Genomic DNA, 10,882 nt, shown 5'->3' on the forward strand with positions numbered 1-10,882 from the left:
CACTTGTAGATTTTGATACCTTGGTTCTATTATACAAGCTGAAGGAGAAATTGAAGATAATGTAATGCATAGAGTAAAAGCATATTAGGTAAAATGGAGAAGCGCTTCAAGTGTACTTTGTAATTGTAGAATACCCTTAAAATTAAAATTGAAGTTTTATAGAACATCTATAAGACCAGCTATATTATATGGATCAGAATGTGGGGCGACAAAGAAACAAAATATCCAAAAAGTAAAAGTTGCCAAGATGAGAATGCTTAAATGGATGAATGGTATAACACTGAAAGATAAATTAAGGAAGAAACATATTCACGGTAAGTTGGGTTTAGCTCCTATAAAAGATAAGATAAGGGAGGGACGACTCATATGGTATGGACACTTACAATGTAGTCCACATAGTGCGCCAGTGAGTAAGTTACTGTGGGGGGCAATAGAAGGGGTAGGGATAGATCTAAAATAACTTTGAGGGAGATAGTGAGTGAGGATTTAATATCCCTAAATCTATCAAAAGAAATGGTCCATGATCGCATAAATTGGCGGAAAATGATTCATATAACCGACCCCACCTAGTGGTACTTAAGGCATGGTTTTGTTGTTGTTCTTGAGGGGGAGTGTTAGAGGTTGCATATGTCTTTTAGCATTACTATTATTGAGTGTGTTTAGTATGTTAATTAGTGAGAGTTAGTAAGGGTATTATTGTCATTAGAATGAGTTTAATTTATATTATAAACAGAGGGAGAGATCTATCTTCAAGTTAGGTCATTCATTTTAACCAAATCTTAACAAAAACAATTAACTTTTAAATAACAAGAGGCAAAGAAACAGCTAGACATTAGGCTTTGATTAATTACAATGTGGAGCACAATCAAGACTACTCTCTCTTCTATAATTTAAAAAAAATAAAGGTCGTCGTTGGGGGCAGGTGCCACGAAGGGGGCCTGGGAGGGGGTGTGTGAGATTAAGGACAACCTCAAAAGTAAAACAACAGAAGGGCAATTCCAATTTACCTATCCTGTGTGTCCCATCCGGATAAATTAGCAATTTCCATTAGAGTTGTTCTCCATCTCTGGACCTTCTCTATTTTTCCCTTTAAATTTTCATGTTTCGCAAAGGCTTTCCCAAAACAACCCCCCTGTTTCTGTACTTCTGTTGGGTTAACATTGTGGAATATTGGCAGAACCCTTTGTCCCATAACCTTCTTGCATTCGTGGATCTTCACAAGTTCATCCAAGCACCACGTTGAAGAAGCATAGTTTTTTGAGAAAACGATGATTGAGAACCTTGAACTTTCAATAGCCTTCAGGAGCTCTGGAGAAATTTCCTTTCCCCGTTCAAGTTTTTCATCATCTTTGTAGGTGTAAATTCCTTTCTGCTGTAAACCAGTGTAGAGATGACTAACAAAGTTGTTGCGGGTATCTTCACCTCTAAAACTCAAGAAGACATCATAAGTCCATCGTGGGGTAGAAGAGGAGGAGGAGGTTCCTGCAATCCTCATAGAATCCATCAATAAAATTACAAGCCTGGTGGTGAAAATTTAATGTAGAGAATTGGCCTTAGAGAACTCAAACATCACAGCAAGCTTCCACTCTGTAGAGCAGGCTAGAAGACTTGTGTTGGTTGCAAAAGGATGAGATGAGCGAATTTCCAGTGATCTGCAAAAACTTCTGCTGTTACCAAAAATAAAAGGAAAAGATGGTAGGGTAAAAAATTAAAATCACTTTTACATGTGTTCATTGTTGTCATAGATTGAAAAGAATGAATTCTAAAAGAAAGAAAAATAAAATACAACTCCCTAACACAGAAGTCATTTATGCAAAAGAAGACTATATGGTGGGGAGTCAGTTCCCAATCATGGCAGCTGTCACAAATAACTTGGCAAATGAGGACAGACCATAGATGCTGAAATGCTCAAATGGGATCCATAGCATAGGCCAAAACCAGAAGGATGTATTACAACCAGGACAAGATGAGAGGCTATTTATTAGTTGTTGTCGAGCATGTCTAGCGATGCAGCGTATGTGGTACCATTTCACAAAGGCAAATGGAAACAAGGATCTGCATAGATGGCTAGATACAATTAAGCTTTGAAAAACATGGAACAGATAGTTAATGGTTCCCACATTGAATCATGTTTTACAAGCAACTAGGGGGCAATTAATGAAACTTTGGAAATTGTTAATAGATAATAATGCATAAAGGACAGTATAAGTATGGCATATAATGTGCAATAACTAAAATGGTAAACATATTAAAAATCTTAAATCAATAAAAAGTAAACATACAAATCTGTTAAATATTTAGCTTACATGCAAACGCAACTAATTTAGACATAAAAGGTTGAACAAAATGTTGCACAATTAAACTAAAGTTCAATATTAAATAAAATTTAAAGCTATCATTCTTATCCTCACCTAGTAGCAATCTTTATTTCAAATTAAAAATGAAGATTTATCATGGAAAAAGTGATCATAAAAAAATGTTGTATGCCAATTTATAATGAAATCCATATACACTGACAGAACTGATTCTTCCATTATTTTTTTAGCAAATTTGTTTGGTATTATGATGCAACATTGTTAGTTAGATAAAAGAATATCAAATTATTTAATAAACCAATAAGTAGATGCAACTACTTTAAAAACATGATGAACCCAAAACAAAATTATTGGTTGAAAAAATATTGATCTTAAAAAGATTTAAAAAATGAGAGCATAAAATATTACATTGAATGGAAAGTTATAACTAAGTATGGGTAAGGCGTTAAAAGAACCAAAAAAAAAAAAATTAAGCCTAAAATAAGGTGGTTTTTTCCTGGATCCCCAACTTCCAACTAACATCTCAAACAAACACAACTCACTAATTTTAAGCTTTGAATTGGATTTGGGTGGATTTAATCAAAACACAATATAATAAATAATGACACTGTTTTGTACAAAGCCACACAATACAAATTCAAAAGCTGAATTAACTCCCGAAGGCAGTTATACCTTTTTTGAACCTTCCCACCCAAAAAAAAAACTTTTGCCCTACAGTGCAGAAGCATCTACAGTTGAAGTTTCACAAATGCTTTGAACTCTCAAACATTTCATCAAACATGTTGCAGACATAAAAAACACATCAATACGAAAAATAAACAGTTGAAAGATGACAGCTTAGACTCACAAATTCACTCCAAACTCATTTCATTCGTTATGAGTTCACGAACTTCTTCGATCCATTGATCGTCTTCCTCACTACGCCAGAAGCTTATCATCATCTTTGCTTTCTCTCCGTCTCGAAAGCTGTGCTAGAGGGTCGCGTAGTGCCCACGAACAAACTCTTTTTACTTTTTCCCTTTCTTATTTTTGTATACGGACCGGTCGTATGGCGTATTGCGTAGAATCCACACTCTCCGCCTCAGGGAGGTCGTAATACGTATTGGTTTGCTTTGGGGTCAACGGATGGGGAATATTCTTCTCGCTTGTTTGTCTCCAGGAAGCTTCAGTTTCGAACTCTGCTATTTTCTCTGAGGCTGAAAGAAGAGAAATCAGGAATGGCGAAGATTCCCGCTGGTTACCCAGAAATTATCTAACCACTCGCTTCACGTTTCTACTTTCCACCAACGCGTAGGAAGATCGATACATTAGCTTGGTTGTATTGTTGTTTTGTGTTCTCTGATAAGATCTTCTTCCCTCACTCACACTCCCTCTGTGTCTGCAGAATTTCCATTGTCCAATGGCTTCCACCAGCAACCGAAGAGGTTCTTCGTCGGCGTCTTCTTCTTCTTCCAACCTGCGGTGTATATACGATGTGTTCTTGAGCTTTAGGGGCGAAGATACCCGCAGAAGCTTCGTTAGCCATCTCTACTCGGCTTTGCATCGGAAAGGGATTCACACCTACAGGGACGATGAAAAGCTCAAAAGGGGGAGAGAAATTTCGCCGGAGCTCGTGAAGGCCATCGAGCGTTCGAGGTTTTCGATCATCATTTTCTCAGAAAACTACGCTTCTTCGACTTGGTGCTTGGATGAACTTGCGAAGATCATGGAATGCAAGAACCTGATGGGGCAAACAGTTGTCCCCATTTTCTACAATGTGACTCCCTCGGAAGTACGTAAGCAAACAGGGAAATTCGCAGAAGCCTTTGCCAAACACGAAGAAGATTTCGAGGAGAGAAAGGAGAAGGTGCAGAGATGGAGGGAAGCTCTGATCGAAGCTGCCAATTTGTCTGGGTGGGATTCACAGGGCAGGTATTTTTTAGTTAAACTGCTCTTCTGCTCTTGTATCTTCTTATTTAGCCATGGCGGCATCTAAAAGATTGAGTCTAAAGGTACAATTATCTGAGATTTTTTTATTTTTTTTCATTTTTCTTTAGAAAAAAGAATTTATCAACCCCTTGTCTGGAATCAAATTTGAATTTTACATACAGTTCAATAAAATTTCATATAAAATTGTATTAAATTTATGTAGATTCAAATTTGAATCTTAAAATTTAATGTTGCAAATACAATTTAGGTTGGAGCCAGAGAATTACTTCTTTGAGAATTTGATGTAAACTAAAATTGCCTCCTAGTATGTTAATCTCTGAAGTTGGTTATTTTCAAAGCTGAATTAAGCTAGATGCTTTGGAATTGTTGAATGCTGATTGTGAAAAAGAATTGCCTTTTTCGCTTTTCTTTCTTTGTTTTTTATACTTCTTTTGCAGTAGTCTCAAATGCTATGCTTTAAAAATGTTTTGTGTCCTATCCAAGTGATTGGCATAGTACAAATTAATGACTAAGAACTCTTCCCATGGAAACCCCTTTTTCTTGTTTTAATTATCTTGCATTTATTTTTCAAAACTCCTTTTATTTGTGCCCAATATCTAATTTCAAAAGTATACGGCCTCAAAATTGTTTTTTAGTCTCCAAGACCATTGCTGTGGAAACCTTAATATGACTAAAATCTGTTATATCTTTCAAAATTCAAAATAGAAAACAAAAGAATGATGGCCAAGAATAAAAGATAAGGGATAGGATAGGGTAATTATTTTATTTCTAGCAAATTTTTCATTGTATCTGTTATCTGCTGACCTAATACTGAAGTTTTATTGTACTTTTCCTCCAATTTGTTTTTCTACTTCTTTTTGTGCTTTACATTGAAAAGGACATTTACTTTCCTATATTTTTATTATGTAGAATCTCACTGCTATTGATATTTTCTTTGTCTTTATTTTTTCTGGAAAAAAACCCTTGCACTGCACTGCACTGCATCTTATATCTAATTTTGCTTCTAATTGTTTGTCCACATTATATAGGCAAGTATCTTACACTACCCTAGATCTACAATGAGCAATGTTAAATTGTTTCAAGACAACATTTTAGGTAGAATTTGCAGTATTTACAAGAGTTTATTATGAAATAGGAAAGTAGAAACTCTTGAAGTTCAAAAGGAAATAGAAAAAAAGAGTTTTTGACCAAAGAGAATTTGCAAATTTTAAAATTTTTAAAATTTAAAGAAGTTACAAATGAAAATGAGTAAACCAATAATCCAGCATTGAAGAAATTAATAAATCTCAAGAGCAACTAATACTAACCAAAAGATATGTTTTTGAAACTTGAGGAAATAAAATTTGCTTTAAATAGAAAAAGAAACTATAAGAACCTCAATATCATATGAAGTACCTTAAAAAATATAGTTAGGATTAAATAAGATATCTAAGATTGCAGGGTTACATGCTTACACAACACACAAGAAGAGTTTTGTAATTGAATGAACTTCATGTTATCGTTGTTGATTTATGGTTAATTAAAGGCAGAAGGAATAAATAGGGAAAAAAAATTGTATTTAACTATTTGTGGATTATGTCAGCTTACCAAGTCTATTGTTCTATGTCTTCATCAGGTCTGATTCCATGCTTATTGATGGAGTTGCCCACTTCATACTAAATGAACTGAAGTATTTGTCCACAAGAAATGCTCAGGTTCTATTTGGTATTGATTCTCGCATAAAAGAAATGAATTCATTGTTATGCACTGGGGTCAATGATGTTCGCTTTGTAGGAATATGGGGCATGGGTGGTATAGGTAAGACAACCATTGCAGAAGTTGTTTATGATCAAATCTCTGTTCTATTTGAAGGATGTTGCTTCCTCGCAAATGTCAGGGAACATGATTTAGTTTTTTTGCAAGAAAAACTTCTTTCCAAAATCTTGATGGAAGGTAATGTAAATATAGATACTCCCAGTATGGGAACAAATGTCATAAGGGACAGGCTTCATTTCAGAAAGGTTCTTATTGTCCTCGACAACGTGGATAACTTGGAGCAGTTAGAAGCACTTGCTGGGAAGCATGATTGGTTTGGCCCTGGAAGTCGAATCATCATCACAACTAGAGATGAACAATTGCTAATTGCCCATAATGTGGCAAAAATATACAAGGCTAAACAATTCGACCGCGTAGAAGCTGTCGAACTCTTTTGCTGGAAGGCTTTTGGGCAGAAATACCCCAAGGAAGAATATTTTGAAGTCGTAGACTCACTAATAAGTTATGCGAACGGCCTTCCATTAGCACTTAAAATTTTGGGTTCTTTTCTTTGTGGCAGAGGTGTTGATGAATGGAAAAGTGTGTTGAATAAACTGAAAAAATATCCCAATGAAGAAATTCAAAAGATTCTTAGAATAAGTTATGATGCACTGGATGATCGGCAGAAGAATTTATTTCTTGATATTGCATGTTTCTTTAAAGGAGATGACAAGGAGTACGTAATTAAAATACTAGAGAGTTGTGATTTCTTCCCTGTTGATATTAGTGTCCTTGTTGAGAAGTCATTTATAACAATCCAAGAAAACAAGGTTTTAATGCATGACTTATTGCAAGAAATGGGAAGGGATATTGTTCGTCAACAGTCCCCTGAAGAGCCTGGCAGACGCAGCAGGTTATGGTCTCACGAAGACGTTTGTCACGTACTGTCAAAAAAATCAGTAAGACCCATATACTCGAGCTTTCTCTTGACATTTGGGAATTGATAAATTATAAGCCTAGACACTGTTTATCATATGACATGGAACACATTTATAGGAATCCATTTAAGGGTTTAAACATTTATGTTTCTCACTTGTGTCTTTGTTATAGGGGACTGAAGAAGTTCAAGCCATAGTCCTAGACCTTCATGGACTAAAAGAGGTAAATTTTAGTGCTCAAGCCTTTGCAACCATGCACAATCTAAGATTGCTCAAAATCTGTTTTATGGACCAACCTGGAGGATTTGAATATCTTTCCGGGAAAGAGTTGAGATTCAGAACTGATGCAGTGTTGAATAAGTTTGAGTTATTCAAAGATTGTAAATTGCACATTTCTGGAGGCTTTGAGTTTATTTCCAACGAATTAAGGTGTCTCTACTGGTATGGATTTCCTTTGAAATCTTTTCCTGCAAAATTTCATCCAGAGAACATTGTTGAGCTTAATATGTCCTATAGCCACATCAAACAACTGTGGAAAGGGACCATGGTATGTCTTTATGTTTCTTTACTTGAACACATCATAATAAGAAGTTCTCTCTCTCTCTCTCTCTCTCTCTCTTTAATTTTTTTAATAACTAAAAATTTCATGAAGCTTAGTAACTCATTCTCTGCCTTTTTAAAAAAAAAATAGGTATTGAAGAATTTGAAATTCATGAAGCTCAGTCACTCACAGAATCTGACAAAGACCCCAAACTTTACTGGCGTCCCAAACCTTGAGAGGCTAATTCTTGAAGGTTGTATAAATTTGATTAAGATTCATCCATCCATTGGAACTCTCAAGAGGCTTATTCTTTTGAATTTAAAGGACTGCAAAAATCTTAGATATCTTATGAGTGCAATTGGCTTGGAATCTCTTGAAAGTCTCATTCTCTCAGGCTGTTCGAAACTCCAGAAATTTCCCAAGGTTTTAAGTAATATGCGACATTTATGGGAGCTTTCTTTGCAGGGGACTTCCATCAAAGAGCTACCACCTTCCATTAAATATCTCAGCAGCCTCGTTTCACTAGATCTTGAAGAGTGCAAAAACCTTGAGTTTCTCCCAAGCAGCATATGTATGCTACGATCTCTTGTAACACTCACTCTCTCAGGCTGCTCAAAACTTGCCAAATTGCCAGAGGACTTGGGGAGTTTAGAATGTTTAGTGGGACTATATGCTGATAGGACAGCCATAAACCAGCTGCCGCCCTCTATCATACAATTGAAGAGCCTAGCATTCGTATCTTTTCACGGAGTTAGTCCAAAGATGTCAAAATCATGGCGTCATCGACTTTTCTCTATTTTATTGCCAAGTAGAGATCATATGTTCACCAGTCTAGAATTGTCCCCATTGTCAAAGCTATCCTCTTTATGTTTTCTAGATGTCAGTGATTGCAATCTGTTGACAATCCCGAATGATATAGGCTGCTTGTCATCTTTAAGGCAGTTAAACCTCGGTCATAATAATTTCATTACCATTCCTTCAAGCATCAGTCAGCTTTCTGAGTTGCGTTTCCTATATTTGGAGGGTTGCAAAAGGCTCCAAGCATTGCCAGAGCTTCCGTCAAGTATTGATACTTTAGTTGCAGATGGTTGCACATCACTGGAAAAATTACCAAATACACATGCATTGAAGTATTGGCATGCTGGATTCTCAAATTGTTCAAAATTGCTGGAGAATCAATGCATTGATGATTTGTTTGAGATATTGGTGAAGAATCAACTTCAGGTCTCTCTCTCTCTCTCTCTCTCTCTCTCTCTCTCTCTCTCTCTCTCTCAATATGGCTCTCTCTTGGTGTAGGCTTCTAATTCGCCACCATATTTCGACACTGTTCTTCCTGGAAAAGAGATTCCAAAGTCATTCAGCCATCAGAACATGGGGGATTCAGTGTCTATTCAATTGCCTCCAAATTGGTATGATGATATAGTGGGAGTTGCTATGTGTGTTGTTTTCAAATCCCATGAAGGAAGCTGTCCTTCGGTTTCAGACGTTGCATGGGGACCGAGATATGTTGATGGCTATGGCCTTACCTATGATTATTGCATTGGATACGAGAACCATCCAGAATTCAAATCCAGTGAGGAGCACTTATGGCTTGGTTATTTAGAATTAGATGTTATCTGGGATTTGCGTACGTACGTCTGGAGGGATGATTTTACCAAAATTAATGTTGATTTTAGTTCCAACCCAGATTCCGGGTTTGTGATAAAGAAGTGTGCAGCCCGTCTAGTGTCCAAGGAATACGTAGAAGAAAAGGATGAAAACATGTCAACCTCTGATGAGACTCATAGTGAAGCATCTCGGACTGCCTCTATTGTTCGGCTAAGTAGGTTTTTGTTCAACTTTCTTTCTTGGAAGGGTGAATGGCAAAAGGATGACTTGGAGACCTTTTTTGATTTGCTTTCTTTAAAGATGGTGGAGAATGGGCCCAATCAGTATACTTTGCAATGTGCAGACACAAATGAAAGTTGAAACTTGAAGATAAAAGGAGATCAATTAACTCATGGCTATTTTGCTTCTTGTTTGACTTATCTAAATTTTGATTTAGGTCGAGGCGAAGATCTGTTCACAGACAAAGTAGGAGCAAAAGTTGCACAAAAACCAAAAATACCCGTATTTTTGAAATCTTTGAATCTTTTGCTTCCAAGTACGATATTGAACTTCTTCTGCTCTGAGAAATTAGCAGGAACTGCTTCAAAAATACCCTTGTATTTAAATAACATAAAATACCTGTATATGAATGTGGTCGGGAACAGCACCTTTCTACAAAATGTGTCGTATTGAGGGAGCCAATAGTGATTTTCTTTTCTCATACAGTTTAAAAGTGTTGAAGTTAACATAGGCTTGAAAGCAAGCACTGTTCATCAGATATAACAGAATGGTTCTTTTCTTCAATTTACAATATCTACAGCTAGAAGAATTGATGTTACAGAAGGCTAATTGCCCAAATGAGTAAAGAAATGCACGAGTAGTATGTAGAATCAGTGATGGTGTTGCTGGAGTTCCTCTCTAAAAAATAATACTGTTTTCTATGCAGTTTAAACTTTGAAGGATTAAAATTGAAAAATTCTCATCTGTTTAGATAAATATTATAAACTCAACAACTAAAATAATCCCGTATCCAAATTTACAAACTAGTTGAAGCAAAAATTCAAGATTGTTTTGCAACCCTATGTTTGGGAGAGGACTTGGATTTGGATTTGTGTATTGGGTTTTGTTTAAATTCATCCAAATCAAAATTCTTCCAAACACATCCTTAGTATTTTGGAGCATGTATTTCTAGATTGAGATTTTGAAAGAAAATCAATACAATTTTGTATTTCATTTGTCCAAAAGTAGGAAAGAAAATTATCACTTCATAACATAAATAATTTGAAACTAGTTTGTGAATATTTTTCTGGAATTAAAAATAACTATATATTATTTTACTATTTATTACGACAAATTACTTATTATAATTTTATTTTAAATTGAGCAAGAACTATTTATTAATTTAAATTTATATTGAATAAATAAAAATATTAAATTTAATTTATAACATTATTTTTAATTATAATTTAATATGACAGCATTATGTTATAAATATATATTAGTAATAATTATTGTTGTTAGTTAAAATAATAATTTTATATTTTTTAATAAAAAATTTAAAGTTTAATTATAAATAATTAAAATAATTATTATTTAAATTATTAATTAAAAATATTAACATTTGTAATCTAAAATATGTTTGAAAATAATCTTATAATACAACAACAACAACAATAAAACCAAGCATTCCCCCAATTTATGCCATTATGAACAATTTCTTTTGATAGATTCAGAAATATTAAATTCTTACTCATTATTTCTTCTCAAGTTATTTTAGGTCTACTCCTACCCCTTCTACTACCCCCCACGGTAACTAAGTTGCTCTTACTCACAAGTGT

The 10,882-nt window shown here is 34.9% G+C and overlaps 2 protein-coding genes across 3 annotated transcripts in view; one reads left to right on the forward strand and one right to left on the reverse strand.

The window, feature by feature from the left end:
• Positions 1–3,384, reverse strand: part of LOC131161287 (TMV resistance protein N-like) — a 38,809-nt gene extending 35,425 nt beyond the window's left edge. Inside the window, exons 1-2 of the mRNA XM_058116936.1 lie at positions 3,163–3,384; positions 1,008–1,652 (exon numbers count right to left, since the gene is read on the reverse strand). Coding sequence (XP_057972919.1) covers positions 1,008–1,504 — 497 coding nt within the window. The 5' untranslated portion in view covers positions 1,505–1,652; positions 3,163–3,384. The remainder of the gene's footprint in view (positions 1–1,007; positions 1,653–3,162) is intronic.
• Positions 3,385–3,447: 63 nt separating this feature from the next.
• LOC131161288 (TMV resistance protein N-like) lies at positions 3,448–9,848 on the forward strand. Of its 2 annotated transcripts, XM_058116938.1 has the most exons (6): positions 3,448–3,605; positions 3,700–4,226; positions 5,860–6,937; positions 7,089–7,463; positions 7,608–8,681; positions 8,754–9,848. In XM_058116938.1, the coding sequence occupies exons 2-6, from the start codon at positions 3,715–3,717 to the stop codon at positions 9,423–9,425; spliced, it is 3,711 nt and encodes a 1,236-aa protein (XP_057972921.1). In that variant the 5' UTR covers positions 3,448–3,605; positions 3,700–3,714; the 3' UTR covers positions 9,426–9,848. The 2 variants fall into 2 exon arrangements, with proteins under 2 accessions (XP_057972921.1, XP_057972922.1); XM_058116939.1 differs by having other exon boundaries at positions 3,472–4,226; positions 7,089–7,139.
• Positions 9,849–10,882: the final 1,034 nt, after the last annotated feature.

The sequence above is a fragment of the Malania oleifera genome, chromosome 8, assembly GCF_029873635.1.
Source record: "Malania oleifera isolate guangnan ecotype guangnan chromosome 8, ASM2987363v1, whole genome shotgun sequence".
Classification (NCBI taxonomy): domain Eukaryota; kingdom Viridiplantae; phylum Streptophyta; class Magnoliopsida; order Santalales; family Ximeniaceae; genus Malania; species Malania oleifera.